This window comes from Bos mutus, chromosome 28 (genome assembly GCF_027580195.1).
Source record: "Bos mutus isolate GX-2022 chromosome 28, NWIPB_WYAK_1.1, whole genome shotgun sequence".
Taxonomy (NCBI): domain Eukaryota; kingdom Metazoa; phylum Chordata; class Mammalia; order Artiodactyla; family Bovidae; genus Bos; species Bos mutus.
The window spans coordinates 41,880,855-41,908,058 of NC_091644.1; the positions used below are offsets into that span (position 1 = coordinate 41,880,855).

A 27,204-nucleotide genomic window follows, 5' to 3' on the forward strand; every position below is an offset into this window, starting at 1 on the left:
TCGGCTGCGACCACGCCGCCTCTAAGGACCGTAACCGCGGGCGCGATCCCAGCACTACCAAACCTCCCCGACGTCCTGCCTGCCCCGAGGGGGAGCCTTTATACCCCGATTCGCCGCACCAACTGGCCTTGTCAGATCGCATCTGAGGTGACCCTCGCCTATCAGTAATTAGAAGCAGCTTTGGGGTCTGGTGGCGGAGCCCACCTTGCCGGGAGTGGGGCAGCCAGGGCAGGGCTCGACTCCACGAGGAGGGCCGGCAGGCGAGAGTCCCAGGGGGTGCTAAAGGTGAGCCAGGGACCGGCCCGGGGATGGGCGCAGGGGTGGAGGGTGAGTGGGCGGAGCCGCAGGAAAGCCGGGGAGGTGGGGCGCCAAGAGGGCGCGGGCGCGGGACGGGGACGCAGGGAGGGGGCACGGGGAGGGGGCACGGGGAGGGGGCGGGGCAGGGACGCAGGGAGGGGGGCCCGGGAGGGGACGGGGCGGGGCGCGGATGGGGGCGGGGCGTGGGGAGGGGACGCAGGGAGGGGGCGCTGAGAGGGGGCGGGGCGTGGGGGGCGGGGGCACGGAGAGGGGCGGGGCGGGGCCGCAGGGAGAGGCGTGGGGAGGGGCGGGGATCGGGGCGGGGCAGCGAGGTGGGGAGGGGAAGTGGGCGGAGCGCCCCCGGGAAGGGGGCGGGCTGGGGAGCAAGGGCCCCAGGCGGCGGTGGCGGCGGCTGCGGATCGGAGAGCGTGCGGTCAGGCCGGACGGGATGAGCGGAGCCGGGGCTGCCGGCTCCGTGCGCGGGCTGCGGGTGGACGGGCTGCCTCCGCTGCCCAAGAGCCTGAGCGGGCTGCTGCACTCGGCGTCGGGCGGCGGCGCGTCGGGGGGTTGGAGGCACCTGGAGAGGTTGTACGCGCAGAAGTCGCGCATCCAAGACGAGCTGAGCCGCGGGAGCGCGGGAGGCGGCGGGGCTAGGGCGGCGGCGCTGCCCGCCAAGCCCCCCAACCTGGACGCCGCGCTGGCCCTGTTGCGCAAGGAGATGGTAAGGGAGGTCCGCGGGCCGGAGCGGGGGTCCTTTCCAGCCGGGCTCGCCGTTCTGGGAAAGTTCGCCGGAAGTCCCCGCGCCACCCGCCCGTCTCAGGCTCTTTGGCCCCAGGCTCCGACGCGTAAAGAGGGACACTGCCCTCTCAACTACCCCGTTTTGCTTGTCCTCTCTGTGCCCACTACTGGACCCTCGCCCAGGGAGGTACCCCTTTCAAAAGGCAGTTTCTGGAGACCCCGCGCTCTTCGTCCGGCCCCAGCTGGCTCAGAGACCCATAAGGGGCTGCGTGGGGCTAGCGCTTGGCCTCGGGCCGGGGGCGGCTGGTCACCCCTCCCCAGGGGGCAGTTCATCTCCCGGGGTCGGGGGGCGGCCTTCACTGCGCCCGCGGGCTTAAGAGCTGTGTGCAATTGTGTTTTCCTGCCCTGAAGAGAACAGCTTTTTGTCCTCGCGAGTGTAGACTGCGGATTGGAACAGCCCTCGCCCCTCCCCCCGCCCAGGGCGCGTGCAGAATCGGATTACAGCGGAGCGGCTCCTGCCCGCAGATGCCGGTGGCCGCTCACCCTGATAGTCTCCGCGTGGTGGCCGGTTCCCCAAGCCCGCTAGAGAGGATTGGGGCGGTGGAGTCCTCGCCGTGTGGGTGAAGTCCATGTGGGTTCTTCAGGTTGTGCCTGGGCTGCAAACAATGGGGCTTAGTTTTTCTCGGTCGTTGGGAAGTATGTTAGGTGTTCGTGGAGTAGGACTAATGAGTTAAAGTGAAGCCGAAAGCAGCTCAAGGGTCTCCAGCTTTCTCCAGGGTTAGGCCAGCTCAGAAGACAACAGAAAAACCGTCTAACGCTCCTGCAGGCCTCTGATCACCTTTCTTGGCCACTCTCTCTGTTTAGAATTTGCCCTTTCCTTTTACCTAATGCAGATTCCCCCCTACAGATAAGTACTTTATTAAGGAAATCTAATATATGAAAAAAATTTTTGTCCCCCCAAATAAGTTGGCACCTAAATTTATAATAGGAATCCTTTAAATATGCTTTTAGTATATTACTATATTATTTAGAAAAATTCAATTTTGCATTTCTTTCGGGAAAATATCTGTCCTGAAAAGTAAGAATTAAATCTAGAAACAGCGTTAACACCTTTTAAGCAATTCAGTATTGTCTTCCCACTCTGTGGCTGCCACTGAAGTGATTTCCAGTTCTCCCTGAGAAGATTTTCTAAGCTTCTTACAGAATGACTTAAATTTCAAGCCAACTGTTTTTATTTATTAATCAGCATTAATCAACACCAGGATTGCACAGCTGGTAAGCTGTAATTTCATTAGATAAGCCTACACCCAGTATGTTTAGAGTCTGAACTTGGATGCAGCATAAATAAAGAGGGTGAAATAGGAAGACTCATCCTGGTTAATTTAAGAGACCAGAGACAGGAAAACCTCAGGCCACTCCCCCTGTGAAGCTCTCTCTGGTTTATAAACATGCTCTGGAGTCTTGCACACTCCTCAGTGGTAACTTGGGAGTAACCATGCTGTTCCCAAAAGTGTTTTTCCAGGTCCCTCCTGGTGCAACTGAAGTACAGTCACGGCCTTCTAATTATGCCCTGGACCAGAGCTCTCTCTCAGCCTATCGGAAACACAAGAAAAAAACAGCCGTCTGATATTTAGCTGAGATAAAGACAAAACATGGCTACAGGCCTTGACAAGTCCCTTTCAAGGAATGTCACAAAGTCTTTAGGAGTACTCTGGGGTTTTTTGCCTTTTTGAGATTTACTAACTTAGGGCAGTGGGGTCTGAGTGGTCGCTTCAAACTGAGGCTCCCACAGGAGTGGGGGTGTGGGCTTGCAAGATTAGAATTGAGAGTTTGTGCTTGAATTATCTGCCCAGTAGTCTGTTGATCTATTTAGTTTGAAGGCCTTAGGTCAAATCTATGCCCAGGGAACTAACAAGAAGTCCTGGCAGAATGTAGTTAGTTCCTTTTTAAAAATTATACGAGCACACAGGAGCAGTAGTGTGGAAGCCCTCTGAATGCGACTGCATTTTAAGAAGAGAACGGGTGGTAGAAAATGCAGACTGACGTGCGCTCCCGTTGGAATAGGGCAGGTGTGGACATTCCACCTGAGAGGACGGGTTGGGGCCAAGTGGGCTGAGGAAGGCCTCAAGAGTAGCAAAGGAACAGGTAAAGCGGGAGAACTGGCTTCGAAGAGTTAATGTGAAAGCAGGGTGCTTAGAGGGGTGAGCTGGCTGAGCTTGGGAGGTACTGGAGATGTGCTTGGAGAGATGAGAGCCTGCAGCAGCCTGGGGATCCCGGAATGTGAAACGAGAATCACGTGGGAGACACTTCATTGAAATAGAATCCACAGGCCTTGCTGGGTAAATATCAGAGTCAGGATGGTGATGATAAAGAGCCAGAGATGACTTTTTTTTTAATAATTTTATTTATGTTATTTATTTTTGACTGTGCTGGCTTTTCTCTAGTTGTGGTGAGCGTAGGCTACTGTCTAGCTGCAGTGAGAGGGCTTCTTACTATGGTGGCTTCTCTTGCAGAGCACAGGCTCTGAGGTGCTCAGGCTTCAGGAGTTGCGGCACGCGGGCTCAGAAGTTGCCGCTCCTGGGATCTAGAGCACAGGCTCAGTAGTTCTGGTGCACGGATTTAGTTGCTCTGCGGCATGTGGGATCTTCCTGGACCAGGGATTGAACCCGAGTCTCCTGCATTGGCAGGCAGATTCTTTACCACTGAGCCACCAGGGAAGCCCCCAGAAATAAGTTTTTTAATGGAAAGTGCCCCTAAGCAAAACAATTAATAATTACAGTCGAGCTTCCCTGATGGCTCAGCTCAGTTCAGATAAGTCGTTCAATCAAGTCCAACTCTTTGCGACCCCATGGACTGCCTGCCCCATGCCGGGCTTCCCTATCCTTCATCAACTCCTGGAGCTTACTCAAACTCATGTCCATCGAGTTGGTGGTGCCATCCAGCCATCTCATCCTCTGTCATCCCCTTTTCCTCCTGCCTTCAATCTTTCCCAGCATCAGGGTCTTTTCCAATGAGTCAGTTCTTCACATCAGGTGGTCAAAGTATTGGAGTTTCAGCTTCAACATCAGTCCTTCCAATGAATGAATATTCAGTGATTTCCTTTAGGATTGACTGGTTGGATCTCCTTGCAGTCCAAGGGACTCTCAAGAATCTTCTCCAACACGCTTCTTCAAAAGCATCAGTTCTTCTGTGCTCAGCTTTCTTTATAGTCCAATCCTCATATCCAAACATAACTACTGGAAAAATCATAGCTTTGACCAGACAGACCTTTGTTGGCAAAGCGCTGTCTCTGCTTTTTAATATGCCGTCTAGGTTGGTCATAGCTTTTCTTCCAAGGAGCAAGTGTCTTGTAATTTCATGGCTGCAGTCACCATCTGCAGTGATTGTGGAGCCCAAAAAACGAAGTCTGTCTCTGTTTCTGTTGTTTCCCCATCTATTTGCCATGAAGTGATGGGACTGGATGCCATGATCTTAGTTTTCTGAATGTTGAGTTTTAAGCCAACTTTTTCACTCCTCTCTTTCACTTTCATCAAGAGGCTCTTTAGTTCTTCTTCCCTTTCTGCTGTAAGGGTGGTGTCATCTGCATATCTGAAGTTGTTGATATTTCTCCCAGCAATCTTGACCCAGCTTGTGCTTCATCCAGCCTAGCATTTCACATGATGTACTCTGAGTATAAGTTAAATAAGCACAGTGAAAATATGTAGCCTTGACGTACTCCTTTCCCGACTTGCAACCAGTCTGTTGTTCCATGTCTAGTTCTAACTGTTACTTCTTGACCTGCATACAGATTTCTCAGGAGACAGGTAAGGTGGTCTGGTATTCCCATCTCTTTCAGAATTTTCCACAGTTTATTGTGATCCACACAGTCAAAGGCTTTGGCATAGTCAATAAAGCAGAAGTAGATGTTTTTCTGTAATTCTCTTGCTTTTTCAATGATCCAATGGATGTTGGCAATTTGATCTCTAGTTCCTCTGCCTTTTGTAAATCCAACTTGAACATTTGGAAGTTCACGATTCACATACTGTTGAAGCCAGGCTTGGAGAATTTTGAGCATTACTTTGCTAGCATGTGAGATGAGTGTAATTGTGCAGTAGTTTGAACATTCTTTGGCATTGCCTTTCTTTGGGATTGGAGTGAAAACTGACCTTTTCCAGTCCTGTGACCCAAATTTGCTGGCATATTGACTGCAGCACTTTTACAGCATCATCTTTTAGGATTTGAAATAGCTCAACTGAATTCCATCACCTCCACTAGCTTTGTTCGTAGTGATGCTTCCTAATGCCCCCTTGATTTCGAATTCCAGGATGTCTGGCTCTAGGTGAGTGATCACACCATCGTGGTTATCTGGGTCATTAAGATCTTTTTTGTATAATTCTTCTGTATATTGTTGCCACCTCTTCTTAATATCTTCTGCTTCTGTCTCCTAATGGCTCAGTAGTAAAAAATCTGCCTGCCAGTGCAGGAGACATAGGTTCAATCCCTGATCTGGGAAGATCCCACATGCTGTAGAGCAACTAAGCCCGTGTGCCATGACTATTAAGCCTGTGCTCTAGACCCCGGGGGGCTGCACCCTCTGAGCCCACATGTCACAATTCCTGAAGCCCATATGCGCTAGAGCCCGTGCCCAGCAACTAGAGCAGCCACTGCAGCGAGAAGCCCAAGCACCACAACTAGAGAGAAGTCCTCGAGGCAAACAAGATGTGTCACGGCCATAAATAAATAATATTTTAAAAATTACAGTCCTAGCACCTGATCACTTTACTATTTGGGGATATCTCCTGGTAGGCATAGGGTAAAGTTTTCCTTACATCATCTTATTTGATTTTTATAACTTCTCCATGAGGTAGATACTGAAAGCCTACATTTTAAAAAATGGGATTCAGAATTTAAGTAGCTCACCTAATGTGACAATCTCAGCCAGACGTGTCTGGCTCCAAGACCCTGTTAAATCATAGGGTTTTACTGCTATGGCGGGGGCGGGGGGCGGGGGGCACATGTTGCAAGTATTTTCTAGGTCAGTGTATATTAAAATGTCGAACTTCATGGAGTGCCATTGATGTGGCAGTAATAACTTTAGTCATTCATCATTGGGAAAGTGGGGGTCATCACAGCAATAAGGGAGTCAGGAGAAGTGGCTGCTTATGGGGGAAGGTGGTTTGCCGTCGCATCAGTGGAAGGGTATGTTAAACATTTCAGAACGTGGAGCCGGAGGCTGGCAGAGCCTGGCCTGCAGATAACTGATTGCCGGATGATCAGGGCATAACACAGGGAGCTGGTGTTGAGGGGCGCCTGTGTGGGTGACGCCCTGCTCTGCTTTGAGAGTCCTGATGTCCGCTGGAGTTTCAGCACTTCCTGTGCTAGTAATGGGCTTACTCTGAAGTTCTGTGCCATTGTGAGCTTCCTTCCCCTCCCCAAGTGAGCCCATTTGGAGAGCTGTGAGGGTCAGACAGATGCTTTTTGCTCTTTAGACCTGAAAGCATCCTTTAAAACAAGAAGTTCAGATTGTTTCCGCCCACCCTCCCCAACATCAGAGAGTATATTTGGATTGTATCAGACAGATGTTTGCCACATGTCTGGTGGTTATAAAGTGCTGTAGAGGATACAGAGCTGAACTAGGATATAGGGCTGAACTCTCCAGGTGTTAAGGAGCTTATAACATCTAGCAGAGGTGGGCATCTTTACAGGAGTACGCTTGCTGTAGTTTAGACCATGTGCCACTTTTCATGTCTGAAGACTTTATTAATAATAGAGACTCAGTTTGAACAAGCTCTTGCAAAAGGAGAGCCTTGTAGGGCTGGATGTGTACAGAGGCAGACTAGAACCAGGGTTGGTGGGGAACCCAGGAAGGCTACTGTAATCTTCTTTACCCTCCTTCCCCCCACCCCTTCATTTTGGAATGTGACTGTCTACAGTGTCCACACTCCCAGTTTCAGCCATGCTTCTTACTGCCACTTTGGAAATACTGTGTGGAAGAATACCAGTGGGCCCAGCTTGGGGCGTCTGGACAGCTATTGGTGACTGAGGCCAAGATGGTGTTTTATTTACTAAAGTGGTGTGACTGTGCAGATGGGGTACAGGGCTGGGCATCCCTAAAAGAAAGACGAGTTTGCAGAAATGGAGCAGGGGGGCTACTGCTGGACAGCCAAAATATAAGATATCTAGTATTTTTAAATATTTTTTCTTTTTTAACTTTTTATTTTATATTGGGGTATAGCCGATTAACAAAACAGTGTTGTGATAGTTTCAACTGAACAGTGAAGGGACTCAGCCATACATACACATGTATCCATCTCCCCCAAATTCCCCTCACATCCAGGCTCCCACATAACGTTGACAGAGCTCCATCTGCCATACAGTAGGTCCTTGCTGGTTATCCATTTTAAATATAGCAGTGTACATGTCCATTCCAAACTCCCTCACTGTCCCTTCCCCTCATTCTCCCCACACTCCCACCCCACAGCCATAAGTTGGTTCTTTAAGGCTGTGAGTTTTCTTTTCTGTTTTGTAAATAAGTTCATTTGTATCATGTTATATTTCACATAGAAGGGATGTTGGGTTTCCCTGGTGGCTCAGACAGTAAACAATCTGCCTGCAAAGCAGGAGACCTGGGTTCAGTCCTGGGTTGGGAAGATACCCTGGGAGAGGGTGTGGCAATCCACTCCAGTATTATTGCCTGGGAAGTCTCATGGACAGAGGAGCCTGGAGGGCTACAGTCCATAGGGTCACAAAGAGTCAGATATGACTGAGTGACCAACACTTCCACTTTCTTATAAGGGATGTCGTACAATATTTGTCCTCTGTCTGCCTTCCTTCACTCAGTGTGACAATCCCTGGGTCTATCCATGTTGCTGAAAATGGCATTATTTTGTTCTTTTTAATGGCTGAGTAATATTCCATTGTGTATGTTCCATATTTTCTTAATCCATTCCTCTGTTGATGGACATCTAGGTTGCTTCCATGTCTTGACTATTGTAAACAGTGCTGCAGTGAACATTGGGGTGCATGTATCCTTTCAGATCATGTTTTTCTCTGGATATATGCCCAGGAGTGGGACTGCAGGGTGCTATGGTAGCTCTCTATTTAGCTTTTTAAGGAAACTCCATACTGTTCTGCATAGTGGCTGTACCAATTTTATTCCCTGCAGACCTCTTTCTGGATAAAAATACTTTGGCCTCAAGGGCCCCACAGTTTGAAAGATTTTTATCTGGTATGCTGACAGGCTAGCTTGGCTCAGAGGATCTTTGTTGGCATTTCAAATCCTTGCATGTGGTTGAAGCACACACGTGACTCTCAGAGTCCACAGGGATCCTGGCACACATCTTTCCTTGCAGGGTTCTTCAGAGACCACTGCCCAGCAGCCCTGTAAGTTTAGCTCATCAAGCTTATTAGGTCCTCAGAAGCGTCATATGAAAGTGTAGAGACAGAAAGAGAGCCTCAGACATGGAGGCGGGAGATGGTAGATCTCTGAGGATTCTTGAGTTCCACTTCTCAAACCATCAGCAGCACCTTTCTAAATAGTAACTTTGAAAACTCTCTGCCTCATTTTTTTCTTTTTTTCAAACTATCCAATAGTTGCTTTGGTCACCCACCTGTGAGTGGGAAGTTGTCCACACAGAACTTTTGAATTCCTGAACTGCAATGGTTTGGGTGAAGAATTGAATCTGAGAAAAACGGTTTGATTCCTGAGAGCAGCAACACTTAACTTTCCCGCATTTTAGTTGTTTTTCAGTCGCTAAGTTGTATCCAACTTTTTGCCACCCCGTGGACTGCAGCTCTCCAGGCTTCCTTAGCCTTCACCATCTCCTGGGCCTCACTCAAACTCATGTCCATCTAGTCGGTGCTGCCATCCTGTTATCTCATATTCTGTTGCCCCCTTATCCTCCCGCCTTCAATCTTTCCCAGCACCAGGGTCTTTTCCAGTGAGTTGGCTCTTCCCATCAGGTAGCCAAAGTATTGGAGCTTCAACTTCAGCATCAGTCCTTCCAATGAAAATTCAGAGTAGATTTCCTTTAGGATTGACTGGTTTGATCTCCTTGCGGTCCAAGGGACTCTGAATAGTCTTCTCCAGAACCACAATTTGAAAGCATCAATTCTTCAGCATTCAGCCTTCTTTATGGTCTAACTCTCATATCCGTACATGACTACTAGAAAAACCATAGTTTTGACTGTATGGACCTTTGTTTGTTGGCAAAGGGATGTCTCTGCTCTTTAATACACTGTCTAGGTTCGTCATAGCTTTTCTTCCTAGGAGTAAGGGTCTTTTAATTTTAGTTGAGACAACACCTAAATGCCTGACAGCCTTGTGTGGTGAACTAGAAACTGGGAGACGGCCATGAACTTGAATAGCCCAGATCCCCGCAGAGTTCAGTCTTCACCCTATACAAGACAACAGGGTCTCAGAGAGGGGGTTTGAGTCTTTAAATGGGCTTATGGTTGGAGGCCAATCTCAAGTCAAGCCCATGCAGTGCCATCTGGAATAAGAGTGTTAGCTCTTAATGTAGGATTCTTGGTTGGCCTTGGTCAAAGGAGACTGGGGATGGCCACTGGCCTTTAATATCGTGTGGACACCAACCCTTTCTCTTGCTTTTTATGTCAGTTGTCTAAAAACACTAGACACTGACATGAAGTTTTCTGTTTATTGTCCAAGAACTTGGTTTCCTGATTTTTAGCTTCAGATTTTCTTCCTTTACTGAATCTACTCTCACAGAGAGGCAATTTCAATTAGTTATCATTCAAGAAAATGACAAAATGCAAACTAACCTTCAAATGGGTGTTGAATTCCCATGTGTCATTAGTTAAGTCATGCTTTTTCCTCTAGTCCCACTTGATTTTTAGAATCAACTGCATTCATGTGTGCATTCATCATCTTAAGTAATGAACTTTCAGGCCTTTGACACATCCTTGATGAATAGTCCACTGTTTGTGATCCCAGAATTGAGGGATTGGAAGGAAAGTATCCCATTTCCCTTCTCTGCCTTCTCCCCTGCAATTTCATTTTCATAATTTTAAAAACTTTTCTTACAGAAATAGTCACCCAAGGGAGTAACAGTACTTATGTAGGAATATCTTTTGCAGTGATATATAGTAGTATTCTATAATAATAATATATAACAGTGATAGAATATTATACAATTGTTGAAAAGAATGTGGTAACTATGTAAATGAACATAGGTGTTCAAGGTTTGGAAAAGTAAATTACAAAACAGTATATATATACATTTGTATGTGCATTGTGTCTTGAGGGAGGTATGCTAAACAGCTAAAAGTGGATGTGTTTGGAATAGTAGTTCTTAAATTATGGTCTGAGGACACCTATGGGTTCCCAAATCCTTTTGTGGGAGTGTCCATAATTAGATGGTGATCATATGGGCAAATGTGACTTTCCAAAATAGTACCTAAGGAAATATATCAATATTTGGAAGGTCTACATTGAGTGAATCAATTTTCCACATTTTTCATATAACTAATGCTTGGTGCATGGTTAAAAGATCCATTCAAAATGCAAGACTGGTGGATTTTAATGAAACAGTGTTAAAAGCTCATTGGCATAGTTTCAAATTCCACACTGGAGCCAGCTTAAGGATGGTGCCAAACAATAATATCCACTGTTAACTTGAAAGGTGGTTTAAATACTCCTTTTTCCCAAGTACATATCTATGTGAGGCCAGGTTTATTTAAACCAAAAGAGCATGTTATGAGAGATCAAGTACAGAAGAAGATAAGCCAGACATTAAAAAGATTTCTTACACAATCTCATTTATAAAAATGTGATATATGTTAGCAGTGGGTGTCGTGTTTTTGAATGGCTTTATATGACAGTTTCTCAATTTTCATTTCTAATAAGGTAACTATTGATAGGTATAATTTACATAAATAGGAGCTCTTTGGGACCTTCAGTAATTTTAAGAGTCTCAAGGGGTCCCAACCAAGACCAAAACACTTTAAGACTGCTGCATTAGGATGTGAAATTAGGGAAGACTGTATAATTATGAGCCATTGAATTTTTAATACAGTTAGAATATTTTATTTTTGTAATTGGGAAAGAAAGTAAAGGAATGTGCAAAGACATGTCTTAGACAGTGGTCAATTGCTTTTTTTCTTTTTCCTTCTCTGCGTAGGGCAGAATGAGAGGAAATGGGCTTCATTGGTACATCCATTGTTGTAGGTTAGAGATGGACAAGGATGTCTTCACTTGCACTGCTGAGCTGCAGAATGGGCTCCATCCATCGGCGTGGGCGCCTTCAGGTGTAGGACCTGGTCTGCTTGCTCTCTCTGAATCACCAGGGCTCTTTTGAGGCAGTCCTCAGCTCGGTGGGGCTGCAGCGTTAACAGGAGATGAGGTTGACACACGCATACCCCCTGGGGAGGAGCCGAGTGACTGATGGAAGCCTGCTTAGGGAGCCCAGAATCACAGTTCACCTGGGAGCTTGGGTTCCTGCAGGAGTATCTCCGGCCAGCTCAGGCAGCTGAGTTCATAGCTCTTTCTCTGTTAGATCAACACTGATGAAGCTTTTCTCTTTGGTCTTCTTTTTTTAAACAGTATGCAGGTCAGCGTTCTGTCAACACATCCTTTATTCAGAAATCAGGTTATGATCCATTAAGTCACTGCGATCTTTAATTACATTCCAGTCCTGCGGATGCATACTAGACACTCATTAAATTTGGGGCATTTACTAATAGTATTGTCTAAAATAAATTTACAAGCCATTTATTATGTTTTTAAAGGTTCATTATGAGTTAATACATATTCATAGTAGAAAATCTGGAAAACTCAGAAAGGCGAAAGTCAAAGTGTTAGTCACTCAGTCATGTCTAACTCTTGGGACCCCATGGACTGTAGCCCACCAGGGTCCTCTGTCTATGGGATTCTCCAGGCAAGAATACTGGAGTGGGTTGCCATTCCCTTCTCCGGGGGATCTTCCCAACCCAGGGATCAAACCCAGGTCTCCTGCATTACAGGCAGGTCCTTTATCATCTGAGCCACCAGAGAAAATTCATAAAAGCTAATAAGAAGAGTCGCTTGTGATCTCAACAGCTTGCTGCCCCCAGCTGACATGGCGCCCTCTCCCAGCGTAGTCTGTGTGGGCAGTGCAGGCTGATGGTCGGGCACGCATGCTGGAGCCCTACCACCCGGCTGCAGCCCCTGCTGTCAGTGAAGGGCCTGCATCTTTCAGGGCTCAGTTTCCTCATGGTAACAGAATCCACACCTACTTCACAAAACAAGGATGAGGATTACCTATTTGTGTATAGCTGAGATTTTCTACTCCAGAGTCACTAGCGATGAACTGGTTAGCTGGTTAAAAGTTACATGATATTTTAAGGCTTTTGATAGATATTGCCAGTGAGTCTTGCTGAGAGGTTTTACAAGTGTGTAGCCCTACTAGCAATGCACATAAGTTACATACTTTATTATAACTAGTTTTTAAAATTAAGAGTAACATGCTTGTTGGAAAAAAAGTTTAGCAGTACAGAAGGCTGTAAATATCCAGTCCCACTTTGCAGAAGTGAATTCTGCTCACAGACATTTTCTCTTCTAGTCAAAAGCTTGCATGTGTGTATGGATAATGTGTAAAGTGAGGTCCTACTCAGCGTACTATTCTGTACCTTGAACTTTTGTGCCTAATGGTGTGCGTTGGTCAATGTCCTACTCTTGTACTTAGACAGCTGCTCTTTTAAGTAACTGCCTGGTTTTTATTGTATGTGTGTGTGTGTTCAGTTGCTAAGTCATGTCTGACTCTTGCGACCCCATGGACTATTGCCCACGAGGCTCCTCTGTCCATGGGATTTCCCAGGCAAGAATACTGGAATGGGTTGCCATTTCCTTCTCCAGGGGATCTTCCCAACCCAGGGATCAAACCTGGGTCTCCTTCATTGCAGGCAGATTCTTTACCACTGAGCCACTACAGAAACCCTTTTATTGTATGACTATAATTTTTTCAGTCAAGTTTCTATCATCCATTACGTTTCAAACTAAATGTTCACCCACCAGACTTTTTCTGCATCTGTCTCCATATTTTGGGGCCCCCTGTTCCTGATTCTGTAGCTTAACTTCAGACCTATGCATCCCTTGTACCATGTGAGGTGGGGTATCTTTCATCTTATGGTTGAGGAATCACAGGAGGAGGAAATAGTGGACTGGCACGGGAGAAGCTCATTGCAGAGTGCCCCCAGTGTGACCCCAGTGTGACCCCAGTGTGACCACTGGGACTAGACTGTGCTGGCACCAGATTTACTCCCCTCCCCCACCCTGGGCCCAATTTCCTATATGGACCTGGGTAAGTAAGACCATCTCCTCGTATGTTTATCTTGTTTTCTACTCATTGCTATATTTCAGAAAAAGTTGCTTTTATGTCTCTTGAAAAAGAGAGACATAAAAGAGCTTTGTACAAGCACGAGAATTACCCCCAACTTTTGTTTTTGGGCTTCCCTGGTGGCTTTTAGCTTCTTAAATAAAACAGACTATTTTTCTTAAGTATATTTTTTACTCCTAAAAACTTCGTAAAATTTTTCATGATGCTTTGTTTTCAATCAGTTAATTTCCCACCACAGTTCTCTTTCATCTCCTAAGCCTCGTATCCTAATGGTAACATTTCTATTATCATCTAAAAGTCAGGAAGAACTTCCTCCTTAACATCACCTTCCAGGGATATTCAGAGACTTGGTGACCCGAAACCCAGCTGGGAACCACCATCCTGTCTGAGGTGGATACATGTGGCCAGCCCATTGTGAGTTTTGAAACTGTTTTGAGGGTGGTTCAGGATTGTTTGGCCCTATTGTTGGAGATGCTGGGAATGAGTGAGCCACCTGTGTGTACAGCAGGCGGGCTTCAGGGAGCTCTGTTTGTGGGACACGATCAGGAAGGAAGCAGGAAGCCTGAACAGAGAGAGGAAGGAGTCAGGCCAGCAGTTTAAAGCTTGGAGATGAGTGGCTTGTTCTTGATTGTCTCAGAAGTCTACAGCAAGGGGCTACAAATTACAGGGTCTAAGAATTCTGTACTTTTCTAAAATGAGGCTGTCTGAATTTTTCAACTGGGTGTTCAGGAAAGAGCTGTGTTTTCTGAATGCAGCTGTGACTCAGCGCCTGTCCTTTAGGGAACACATCACTAAGGTGACGGGCTTCTGCAGCGGGATGAGGACAGAGGTGAGGGTTAGTGGGCTTGCTGAGGGTGTGTGCCCCTGCCTCTGCCCGCTTTTTTTCCGGAAAGATGAGAAGTTCTTATTTGTGGGTGATTTAATCATGTCCTAAAATGTAGCTGCAGTTTAGTTCTGTGGCCAGGCCTTCTTTCTGCTTCCCACACCCCCGAGCCTCATGCCCTCCTGTTGAGAGCCTGCTCTCTGTCCCTGCCTCCCAGCTGTTGGCTCTGCACTGAGCACTCAGGAAGGAATCTGCGTTTGTCTCTTCTCCTGTCAGGCAAGAGGTGAGTGCTTTTCTGATGACATGGCAAGAACCATGTGGCCTGTGGCTTTCCTCAGGGGCACCTTGGGGTGGAGCCAGGAGCCTGTGGATCCCAAACCCACTGCCAGGCCACTTCACCACCAGATGTAATCTGGGAGGGCATCGGGGTCTCTATAGCTTTCCCTTGGTCACCACTGTCTGAGTTTCCTCCACAAGGGTCTGCACTGGGTGCTGAGGGACCCAAGGGGGAGATGGGTCCATGCCTTCTGGGCATGTCCTCAAGTAGAAGGAAGACCATGTGCACCCACAGCAAAGGTAGAGAGTGGTCATCGCCATGAGACAGGCAGAGACGGTGAGGGAAGGTGAGGAGCACTGGTGACTGAGTCCATCCAAGTCAGAAGAGGAGGTGTTGCACTTTAAAAAATAGATACACTTATTTATTTGTTGCTGCGCTGGGTCTTCATTGCCACATGCGGACTTTCTCTAGTTGCGGTGTGCGGGCTTCTTGCTGCACTGGCTTCTCTCATTGTGGAGCGTGGGCGCTAGGGCGCTAGGGTTTCAGTAGTTGAGGCTTGCAGCCTCTACAGCACAAGCTCAGAAGTTGTGGCGCATGGGCTTAGTTGCTCCATGGTGTGTGGGATCTTCCTGGATCAGGGATCGAGCCGACTCTCCTGCATTGGCAGGCGGATTCTTAACCACTGGGCCACCTGGGAAGCCTGGGATGCAGTGGGAAGCAATTATCTTCCAATTTAAAAAAATTTAAAAAGGTAAGGAAAAAACTTGGAGAATTAAATAAAATGAATCTGATGCTATTAAAAAAAAAAAAAAAACAGAGCCAGGGGACAATCAGGATGAAGGGACCTCACTGACCGGTGGAGGAGGCACAGGGAGAATTGTTCCAGGTCAGATTATGGGATGCCGCCTAGGGATTTTCAATTTACCTCTAGAAAATTCAGGTGAAAATGTTTAAACTACCTCAGCAGGGGAAGAGGTGTCCTGGGTGGGAAGCTAGATTGCTCCTGTATGTTCTTAACTCCTGTCCTCCTGGCTAATCTGGAGGGTTGCTGGTGAACCAGAGGAAGCTGAATCTCATGTCTGAAGAAGGAGGCCCTGAGAAGCCAGGCTGTGGGCGTGCACATGTGCTGTGTTTAAATCCCTGTCAAATTAGTCCAAACCCTTGGCATCTGTTGCCTTGTGTAACAGGCGTGTATAGGGCTCTGCTGTATTCCTAGGTGGGTCAGACTTGGTTTCTAGGCCAGCGTTCCGCCCCATGACAAGGCAGCTTTGTGAGTCACCGGCCGCCACAGTGCAGAAAGGTCCAGGTTATGATCCAACTCCTAGCCTGTGCGTCTCCCACATAGGCCTGGGAATGCCTCGGACACTTGAGCACCTAAGGAGAACAACCCGTAGCCGCAGTCGGGGCAGCACGGCGTTGAGGGAAGTCCGGGCTTCTGCAGTCACCTGTGCCCACCTCCAGTGGTCCAGGAGAGTGGCAGACCTGGGCCGATAGCACATCGCTCTACTACTTTTTCCTTTACAGTTTTGGGTTCGCTAGAGGTAAAGAACCCACCTGCCATTGCAGGAGACATAAGAGATTCGGGTTTGATCTCTGGGTCAGGAAGATCCCCTGGAGGAGGGCATGGCAACCCACTCCAGTATTCTTGCCTGGAGAATCCCATGGACAGAGGAGGCTGGTGGGCTGCTGTTCTTGGGGTCACAAAGAGTCGGACAAGGCTTAGCAACTTAACAACAACAAAATAGCCAATTAACTTTTGAGAGTAGGATGCCTTGGGGCGGAGCGTGCCTGGAGGCCACGCCCCCAGCGTGCCGGAAGTCTCTTCCTGGGAACAGCTTCTTTAGAAGTTCTACCATAGAAGGAATTCTGGAACGACAGGAATCACGCCAGAAACAACAGGATCTGCCTCTCTCCCTGTCTGGGTCTTCCTTTTGAGTGTCTTGGCTAACACGCCAGATCAGTGTGAACGGCTCGTTTCCGTGGTCTGTTCAGCTGTACCAGAGAGGTCGCTGGTGAATAAGAGTGGTTGACGGTGTGAAGAGTGACCTGGAATTTAGTCTTGTCACCGGATAGCTTCTCTTGTGTAGAAAATATCATTGCTGGGTAATTATAAAGACTAGATCCTTTGACATGTTCTGTGTTTCTTTTAAAAATATATTAATATTTAATTTATTTTTAATAATTTTTAAAATATATTTTAATTTTTATTTTTTAAATTATTAAAGTGTGATAACACATTTACAGGATACTTGGAAAATACAGAACAAGGTTACATATAGTTCCACTATCAGTTCAGTTGCTCAGTCGTGTCCAACTCTTTGCAACCCCATGAACCACAGCACCCAGGCCTCCGTGTCCATCACCAACTCCCGGAGTCCACCCAAACCCATGTCCATTGAGTCAGTGATGCCATCCAACAATCTTGTCTTCTGTCATCCCCTTCTCCTCCTGCCCTCAATATTTCCCAGCATCAGGGTGTTTTCAAATGAGTCAGTTCTTTGCATCAAGTGGCCAAAGTATTGGAGTTTCAGCTTCAACATCAGGCCTTCCAATGAACACCCAGGACTGATCTCCTTGAGGATGGACAGGTTGGATCTCCTTGCAGTCCAAGGGACTCTCAGGAGTCTTAATACCACAGTTCAAAAGCATCAGTTCTTCTGCACTCAGCTTTCTTTATAGTCCAACTCTCACATCCATACAAGACTACTGGAAAAACCATAGCCTTGACTAGACAGATCTTCGTTGACAAAGTAATGTCTCTGCTTATTAATATGCTGTCTAGGTTGGTCAGAAATTTCCTTCCAAGGAGTAAGTGTCTTAATTTCATTGCTGCAAGCATGATTTTGGAGCTGCAGTGATTTTGGAGCCCAGAAAAATAAAGTCAGCCACTGTTTCCACTGTTTCCCCATCTATTTGCCATGAAGTGATGGGACTGATTACCATGATCTTAGTTTTCTGAATGTGAGCTTTAAGCCAACTTTTTCAGTCTCCTCTTTCACTTTCATCACACACCACTATATATTACAATTATTTTTTAAGTAGATAAATTAAGCTTTTTAGTTGGAGTTTTAATATCAAACTCTCAAAAATTAATGGAATAAATATACAGAGAAGCAGAGGGATATAGTAGACCAGAAAAAACACTGTGAACCAATTCAACATAATTCAGATTTATACAATTTTCACACAACAGTAGGATACAAATTCTATTCAAGTTCTCATACAGTGTAAACTAGGAGACACTGAAACATATCCGGGGACATAAAACAAGGTGCAAAGATTTCATGGTCTAAAGGTATTGAAATCATACAGTCTGTTCTCATATCACTGTAGAATTATGTTAGACATCTGTATCAAAAGATATGTGAAAATAGCCCACATATTTTCAAGTGCACTGTGACATTTACCAAGAGAGATCTTCAGCTTAGCCATTGAAAGCCTCAATAAAGTTAGACTGAAAAAAACACCTGTTCCCTGTGTGTGTGCGTATTCTTTTCCGTGCTTCTTGAGTGCTTTAGTGCAGTGCTTGGTATGTGGGAGACATGTGATTGCTGTTTATTAAAATAGTTGATAGTTCATTTAATCCTCCCAATAAATTAAGAGAAATTATTTCCTTTTATCATCAAGGCATAGAGATGATAAATAACTTGCTCGAGAGCCCAGAAGCAGAAGGGTGCAGGGCAGGTCTCCTGGCATCTGTTTAGAGTTTCCCATCTTGAGAGTCCCTGAGGTTGACTGCTCAGCAGCTTGCTCGGCGTCCCCATTCCCAGTGGCCCTGGACCTGGGTCGGAGTCAGAGTCTGCAGGCTTCACAAGAGTGGTTCTCACGCACTGGAGAGAGTAGTAGATGCGCTGGTCTGCGCTGCATTTCTAGATGAATTAACCCTTCTGTCTCTGGGATTGATGCATTTTCCTGTCCTGACTGTTCTCTTTTCCCTGGGATGGGCCCCTGGGGGAGGGAGGAACTTAAAGATGAATGTGTGACTTTGAAATGTTCTTTGTTCTGTTATCACTTGGGGAAATAGTTCCCAGGGGAATCTGTAGAGGCCCAGGTCTTACTAAGGCTTATTCGGTGGTTCTCTCTGGGGAGTGACCCCACAGCCATCTTAGGAGAAGATGTCCTCTTCTCCAAAGGAGAGGGAGTCTGACTCCTTGTGAGTCTGGAGACCCAGCTGATTGGAGGGTGGGTGCTCCAGGGGGCAGCGTATGACCCTAACTGCTGAGCTGCTGGTTCTATTAAAGAGACTGTTGCTCCAGGAAGCACAGAGCACGTGGGGGTCTTCTTTGAATCTGATCGTAGCAGGAAGAGATGACACCCTTGCATCTTAGTGTCCAAAGTGAAGCTGGCTGGGGCTTTCAAAATGTGCAAGGCTGTTGCTCTGCAGGGCAGGCCAGATCACCAGGCGATGTTCTGCAGGCCAGGCTCGCTGCCCCACACATGTGGTCGTTCCCTGACGTGTTGGGTCACGTCTGAGGTGTGGGCATTGCATAATTAAGGTTTTCTCAAAACTGAAGAGCCAGAGCGTTCAAGTGATGCTCTGAGTCACTGGCCATGTGGAAAGAACATGCCGGCACGGGCAGATTGCTGACTGAGAGCACCGCTAAGATTCCACTATGTTGCTGACTTCTTGCTTTTACCTCCCTGCCCCTTCCCTCAAGGTTGGCCTCCGACAGCTGGACATGTCCTTGCTCTGCCAGTTGTACAGCCTCTATGAGTCCATCCAGGAATACAAGGGAGCCTGCCAGGCAGCGGCCAGCCCAGACAGCACTTATGCTCTGGAGAACGGCTTCTTTGATGAGGAGGACGAATATTTCCAGGAGCAGAACTCCCTCCAGGATGGGAAGGAGCGAGGCCCCCCAAGGGACCTGACGCTGCCCGTCTCCCCACTCCCCAGCGGCGACTGGATCCTGGAGTCCATCTAAAGGATGCAGGAGGCAGGCCACTGTCAGCACGGGCTTCTCTTCTGTGGGCCGTCCTCGAGCCTGTGGGACCAGCACTGCCAGCTTAATTTGCAGGCGGGGAGATGTGCCTGGGCGTGGGGGCCGCGGTCTGTTTGGAGGGCCACTTTCTGCTGAGTGATCTGGAGGTGCTCAGCAGTCTCCTCACACCCCGGTCCTGAGACCCTGTGGCCAAGGGTTTATACTGAGAGAATAATGAGAAGATCCCTGGAGAAGACCTCTCGTATTCTGGGCAAGGTGAAACAACTTGTATATAGCTAGTTACTTTCTGCTGGTGGGGTTTGCTTCGGGTTTGCAGTGTGTGAGAGCTCACATTTCACTACTGGCCTTCCTCAGGACCTTCTGCTGCCTTTCTTGCTGTTTCATGAGCTTCAAAGCCACTTGGTTGAGCTTTATTTATTTGTAAGCTGCATTACTAACTGTCCAGGGGACTCAGTAAAAAAAAGTGTACTAAGAAAGTAAACCTTTCAGGCCACACCAATCAAGAGACTTGCATTCTCTGAACCTGTCCAGATATTTTGTGTCCTTCTCTGTGCATCAGAGATGGGTGGAAGACAGTGCAGAGATACCTCGAGCTGGGAGACAAAACGGGCAAGCGATGTGTATCATTCACTGTAAGGTGGTGAACGTTTTTGGTTTTAAAGATTCTGGGTATCAGCTGTAGTATGTTAGACGGCAAACTTCCACTCAATACGGTGATCACCTGAAGCCTTACTATATTTATTAAAATCTTTTATGAACACTTTACACTTTGTAGGTTAAAAGTAAAGATAAAAGGCTAAACTATCTGTGGTTGTATATTATTTTGGTCTGACTTTCATAACTTGAACGCATTGAATCCAATCAATGACTGAAAGAAAACTGCAGTTTGCTCACTTGCCATTAAGAATTTTGAAAGAAGCTCTGTTCCTCTGTTGGCCCATCCTTAATGTTGTTTTATCAGTAGACTGCAACATACTTAGGGCTCAGTGCTGTTCAGTCATTGCAAACTCTGGACCCCTTGCTCCTCTTCTCTTTGGTGCAATAATTGCTTTATTAGCACCTTTTTTGCGTCAGAGTGAGGAAGGAAAACTCACCATTGTTAATCAGCCTGTTAACAGCCTGTTATGCACACAACTCTGTGTCGGGAGCTGGGGTGAGGGGCAGAGGAGGAAGAGTTCTGCTCATTTTCTATGTTGCAAATGGTCACTGAAATGAGGGGTGGCAGTAGATTGCCTTTAGCATGTGGCCTGACTGGTGGGGAAAATTGAAAGTGGTAAAACCCGGTGAAGGAGAAGGGGGTGACAGAGGATGAGATGGTTGGATGGCATCACTGATTCAGTGGTCACAGTTTGAACAAACCCTGGGAGATGACGAAGAACAGGGAGGCCTGGTGTGCTGCAGTCCATGGGGTTGCAAAGAGTCGGACACAAGTTAGTGACTGAACAACAGCAACAAAACCAGGTGACGACTGGTTGTCTGCTGGGACCTCTTTCTTTGAGGCTGGCCCCTTCTTCACATGAGTTGAACCCAAGACCAGCTGACCTCAACCTTGACCACACTAAAATGCTTGGGGGAACTTTTAGAACAATATTGTTTGTTGTCGTTGTTTAGTTGCTGAGTCGTGTCCGACTCTTTTGTGACCCCATGGACTGTAGCCTACAAGGCTCCTCTGTCCATAGCATTTCCCAGGCAAGAATACTGGAGCGGGCTGCCATTTCCTTCTCCAGGGATCTTCCCAACTCAGAGATAGAACCCGTGTCTCCTGCATTGATAGGCAGATTATTTACCACTGAGCTACCAGGGAAGCCCAGGACAGTATTGAGCCTAGATTAAGACTCCCCCTTGCCCTTGTCCCCTCTCCAGCATCATTTTGATTTAATTAGTAAGGAGTGAGGCCTGAGCATCCCTGTGGTTCTAAAAGTCACCCAGGTGATTCTCATGTAGATCTAGTTACGGTCTAGAGTTCAAAGTGTCCAGGGAGCAGGCATCACCGGCAATGTGGTACAGAGTCTCACCCCACCCGGCCTTCTGCCCCAGGTCCTGCATGCACCTTGACAAGATTCCTCCTGTGTAGACGATTCTTCTTCACAGAGTTCCAGAAGAATGCTGCTTTAAGTTAGCCCAGCACCAACAGAGCTGCTCTGAGAGGGCTGTGGTGCCCCCCCTGCAGCACTGAAGAACTGCCTGGCCTGCCCCAAACCCCGGCCACTGTCCTCTCAGAGAGCCAGGCTTGCAGGGCTGGGAGCCCTCTGATTCAGAGTGCAGGCATTCCCTTGTCTGCTGCCTCTGGCTCCTAGACCTGCGGTGACTCATGGTGCCTGTGAGTCTCTGAAGGCAGGAAGTATGTCAGAGTGTAAGGTGGGATGAATCAAGGTGAGCAAGGGACCCTTCCCTTCCTGTTGGGCTGACACCTTCCTTGCTCCTGTAGTGAAGTGGTGTATACATGTAAACCACTGTGGTGGCTAATGCTCTGCTTGAAATGTATTAATATATAAACCACCCCAAACTTTCTCTTACTCCACAGGTAGTGTACTGCTGTAAGTATTGCTTAGCAAGGAGTATTAAAATTCCCCAGATTGTAAAATGTTTTCTAATAGACCCTTCTACAAAGGTGCCTTAGATGATTAGAAAATAAATTCCATCAGTGTCTTTTTTTGCTACCTGGCATAAATCATTACCTAAGTTCAGAATTGGTCTGTCTTGGTACTCGGTGACCAGCAGAGAAATGTAGGTGATAAAGCCATCCAATGTTACCTGATGAAAGCTGAAGAAATTGTGAATTACTTTGAAGGCAACATCCATAGTAGTTAAACACTTTCAGCTTTCTAGGCATAAGTGCAATGAACTCAGAATTGTTGCTAGTTTAAGTCTTGGAATTCACAGATGATACTGTTCTTGTTATGTGCCCAGTGGAAGTCACAGTTAACCAACCTGGCTCCTTGCTTTCATTTCTGTGTAACCTAGGGTGATGTCATTCATTCACCGAACATTTGTCTAGCATTTTTCTGGATCACATTGATCCAGGCAGCAAGAACAGGTGAATAACGAAGAGTGTCTGGCAGATGTTGCACTTCCACAAATAGCCTCGTACGTGACGGCAAGTATTATGACGGGGCAAGTACCATGGACCGCTGAGTCCTAGAAGACTCAGCTACTACTTGAGGATGTTGGTGAAGATAACATCTAAGCTGGCTTTGGAGAGTGAGTGAGTTCTTCAGGAGACAGAGTAAGAAGGAATGGTGTAAACAAATTCTCCAAAATCATTTATGTGCAGTACTGTGTGTGTTCATAAGACGCTTTCATTTCTATAAATGGATTCAGCCACTTACTTAAGACCATGGCTAAATAACAGCAGAGCTGCAGTTCTCAGATGCAGTTCGTGCTTTACGTTTAAGGCACAAGCGGGGAGAAGGAAATGGCAACCCACTCCAGTGTTCTTGCCTGGAGAATCCCAGGGATGGGGTAGCCTGGTGGGCTGCCGTCTATGGGGTCGCAAAAAAAAAAAAAGAAAGGCATAAGCAGGTGCAGGAATAACGTGAAACCTAAGGAGACTGGTCTAGCCCCTTCACTTTCATCACAGAGCTTTAGTATTTAATGATTTGTTGTGTAGTGCATTCTGCAGGGTCTTGGTCTAACTTCTACACGCACAGGCCATATTTCTTTCAGAGTCTGTGGTAATAAGTATATGCCGAGTGTATGTGTGACTGAAAGCAACCAGCATCATTTCACTGTAGGCAAGTTGGCAGTTGAGTCCCATCTTTTTTTTGCAAATTAGAATTCTTCATACGTGTGTGTGTGTTATAAAACAAGGACAAATGCTACTTCAGTGTTTGTAACCTTGTGTGTGTGTATGTGTGTGTGCTCAGTCATATCTGACTCTTTTCGGCCCCCTGGATGGTAGCCTGTCAGGCTCTTCTGTCTAGAATTTTTCAGGCAAGAATACTGGGGTGGGGTGCTGTTTCTTCCTTCAGGGGATCTTCCCGACTCAGGGAATCTACGTCTCTTGAGTCTCCTGCATTGGCAGGCAGATTCTTTACCACTGAGCCATCTGGGAAGCCCATATGTGTGTAAAATACACTAAAATATATTTTATTTATAGCATTTTACTAAAATACTATATACTAGAACACCCAGGTGATTCTGCCGTGTTATTTGCTCTCAAGAAAGGGGCAAAGTGAAGACTCCCAGTGCAACTCAGTGGGCCCAAATTGGACCTTCCCACAGTCTAGGCTGTGCTTGCCCCCACCCCAGACCACTATCCCTTTTGCTGTTCCCAACTCCCAGTTCCTGCAGCAGGAAACCCAGTGGTCTGGCCTGGGCACTGGGGGAGTCGAAGGTACCTGAAGGGCTGGCTGGGTGAAGGAGGACACGTGACCTTTAAAACAACCCTGCAGTGTGGGGAGTGGGCCGTGTGGCTCGGGCAGCGGCCAGGGCCCTGTCTTCTTCGGTACAAATGCATGTGGGACGGCCACTCCTCCAGCAGAGAGTATTCCAACAGAGTACTTCTCAGTGTTGTTTTTGGTACAAAATAAATGCAAAGGAGATGGCGGGGTAGGGAGTGGCGCAGGCTGGGCCAGCACATTCTGCAGACCTCAGATCATGGAAGCGCTCTCGGGGCTCAGTTGAGGGGGGTGGAGGTGCTGCTGCTCCAGAGGATTTGCAGGCCCAGCAAGTAAAAGCCCAAGCCTGTCCCACCTTGTCCTCATGGACTGTACTTTCAGTTCACAGACATGTATCCAAGCCTGTTACATATGGAGGTAGCAGAACTCATGTTAGAAGATAGCATCTGGAGGTTACGCCTGAAGAACAGCTGACACCTGCTGCGTCAATGTCACGGGTGAAAATGCTTTGGGGCCGTGTGGGCCTGCCGAGCACCTAGTGGGGGCTTTGGAGAGGGTGTCAACAGCCTGCCCGATGCCTTTGTTCTAATCAACTGTGATGAGGATGCCTGCTTTTCCACCCCACTTCTCTGGCCTCCAGTTAACTGAAAAACAGGTCCCTGGATACCCAGCTTCCAGCCTGATTCTCTTGACTCCTTGAAGAACTTGCACAAGCCAGTTGAGTATCTATGGAATGCTGAGCAAAAACCCTTATTAAATACATGACCAAAGCAAAATTAGCCAAATAAAAGCAGAAAGCAGTCATAGGTAAGGAAGAGTTATGACCCTAGAGAGGCAGGTGCCTGTACGAGGAGAGGGCAAGGAGACGAGAGAATTACACACTGCCAGCCTCAGGTGGAAGCTCAGAGACCCCTCTCCCTGCTCTCCATTCCATCTCCAAGAAGGAAGCACTAATGAAAGTCAATGGCCATTGAGGTCCCAGGAACACAGAAACCGCTGATAATGGGAAGGCCGATTTTGGTGGGAGGAGTACTTGTGTGAGACATACACATGGTTGTACAGGCTCTTAAAGCCTGTTGTACACAGTGAAGTAAGTCAGAAATAGAAAAATATTGTATATTAACACATATATATGGAATCTAGAAAAATGGTGCTGATGAGCCTATTTGCACGGCAGAAATAGAGATGCAGACATAGAGAACAGACTTGTGGATGCAAAGAGGAAAGGAGAGAGTGGGACAAGTGGAAAGAGTAGTACTGAAACATGTATATTACCACATGAAAAACAGATAGCTAGTGGGAAGCTGCTGCATAACGGGGAGATTATACTCTGACAACGAAGAGGGGTGGGATAGTGTTGGGGGTGGAAGGGAGGTTCAAGGTGGAGGGGATGTGTGTATGCTTACGGCTGGCTCACAGTGTTGTATGGCAGAAAGCAACACAGCATTGTAAAGCAATTATGCTCCAATTTAAAATAAAGAGAGAAAGAAATAGACATGGTTAAAGCACAGTCACCATATGACCTGAGAGCACTTCCCTGTCTTACAAGGGCATAGAATCAGAGAAGAAGAGTTAGGACTTAGCTCTGCTCTGTTTCGGGATTTAGGGGAGAGAGCAGCTTACCTTTCATTCTGTCTGTCCTGTCCTCAGGGTGATAAGATGCCAGGGTGGGCTCAGGGAGAAAGGGCAAAAGAGGAGACTACTTAAGATGGCCTCTAGAACATCATCTGTGTTAGAGACAAGTGAAGTGAAGTGAAGTCGCTCAGTCGTGTCTGACTCTTTGCGACCCCATGGACAGTAGCCTACCAGGCTCTGCCATCCATGGGATTTTCCAGGCAAGAATACTGGAGTGGGCTGCCATTTCCTTCTCCAGGGGATCTTCCCGAACCAGCAATCAAACCCGGGTCTCCTGCATTGCAGACAGACGCTTTACTGTCTGAGCCACCAGGGAAGCCCTTAGACAAGAGCACTCTGAAATCCCCAAGTCCAGCACAATGGTAAGAAAACCATGGGGATCTGAGGTTGGAGGGCAGGCTGGGAAGAGCACTCATTCATCTGATGTGTCATGTGCAGGGATGCCCCAGGAATCTAGATGGAGGTGAGTTTGCAGAATGAGGAGGGTACTCGCTCACCAGACTCCACCTGCAGCTACTGTGTGTCCCTAGCGTGCCCACTGAGCGCTTGTACTCTGGGCTGATCCCCCTCTGCCTTCCTGGCAGAAATACTGGGTTGGCCAAAAGGTTCGTTATCAATTCCCCCCATAGGCTGTTGTGGGGGAAACCGAAGGAACTTTATGGCAAATCCAGTACTAGCAAAGATGTATTCAACTCATTTTCCCCTGGGGTCATACACCATGTGACTTTTCTCAACAAGCTAGTATCAAGACACATCCTGAATGACCATGTCATTGAGCAGTAATTTACACCAGCTCAAGCACCCGGGCTGAAGCACTTCCAGTGTGCTGGGACCTTGAGTTGGAAGGAGCCCAGTAGAAGATGTGCAACTTGAATGTCTCTCCCTCAACTGTGGAAGGAGGAGAGGGAACATGCCCCCAGGGCAGAAGGCACACTCCAGTGCAGATACGTGCCTGGTCACACACATTGATCATTTTCAATGGATTGATATGATTTATGTATCACCTTCGTTGAAAGAACTCCTCTTAAGGTCTTCCCTGGTGGCTCAGTGGTACAGAGTCCACCTTTTGATGCAGGAGAGAGGAGTTCGATCCCTGATCTGGGAAGATCCCACAGGCCACAGAGTGACTAAGCCCGTGCACCACAACTATTGAGCCTATGCTCTAGAACCTGGGAGCCGCAACTACTGAAGCCCAGCATGAAGCCCATGCTGAGCCAGTGCTCAGCAACAAGAGAAGCCCAGGCACCCACCACACCAAAGAGTAGCCCCTGCTTGCTGCAACTAGAGGAAAGCCCTTGTGCAATGAAGACCGGTGCAACGAAAAATGTGTGCATGCTAAGTTGCTTCAGTCATGTCCAACTGTTTGTGACCCTGTGGATTGTAGCCCACCAGGCTCCTCTGTCCATGGGCTTCTCCAGACAAGAATACTGGAGTGCAGGCAAGAATACTGGAGTGGGTTGCCATTTCTTACTCCAGGGGATCTTGACCCAGGGATCAAACCCATGTCTCTTGTGTTTCCTGCTGGGCAGGTGGATTCTTTACCACTGGCACCATCTGGGAAGCCCAACCAAAAATAAAATAAGTAAAATTATATTAAAAAAAAAACTCTTTAAGACTGCTTTATAAAAATTCACACAACACAATGCAGGCAATTTTTTTGAAAAGTGGGTTTAGAAATCAGCACAAGGGCAGGGAAGAGAAGATGAAGCCAGGGGTAGAATCAGCACAATAAGCACCCACTGTGAGACAGACACACTGTTCTATTCGCCTGTAGCATGTAAATGCAGGATTTTCTGACCTTGAATTCAAATCCAGGCCATGGATCCATGGTGAACGTGCAACT

At 47.3% G+C, this 27,204-nt stretch overlaps 1 protein-coding gene and 1 pseudogene across 1 annotated transcript; one reads left to right on the plus strand and one right to left on the minus strand.

Moving 5' to 3' along the window:
* Positions 1-684: 684 nt before the first annotated feature.
* Positions 685-25,492, plus strand: FAM89A (family with sequence similarity 89 member A). The gene is made up of 2 exons (XM_070364637.1): positions 685-1,018; positions 19,105-25,492. The coding sequence occupies exons 1-2, from the start codon at positions 746-748 to the stop codon at positions 19,366-19,368; spliced, it is 537 nt and encodes a 178-aa protein (XP_070220738.1). The 5' UTR covers positions 685-745; the 3' UTR covers positions 19,369-25,492.
* On the minus strand, positions 9,227-9,901 carry LOC138986116 (short coiled-coil protein B-like; annotated as a pseudogene).
* Positions 25,493-27,204: the final 1,712 nt, after the last annotated feature.

What these genes read in the sequence shown, in the direction of transcription:
- FAM89A (XM_070364637.1), top strand. Translation starts at nt 746, where the DNA reads ATGAGCGGAGCCGGGGCTGCCGGCTCCGTGCGCGGGCTGCGGGTGGAC. An exon ending in CCCTGTTGCGCAAGGAGATG is followed by an intron (nt 1,019 to 19,104) that starts GTAAGGGAGGTC and finishes CCTTCCCTCAAG; the next exon opens with GTTGGCCTCCGACAGCTGGA.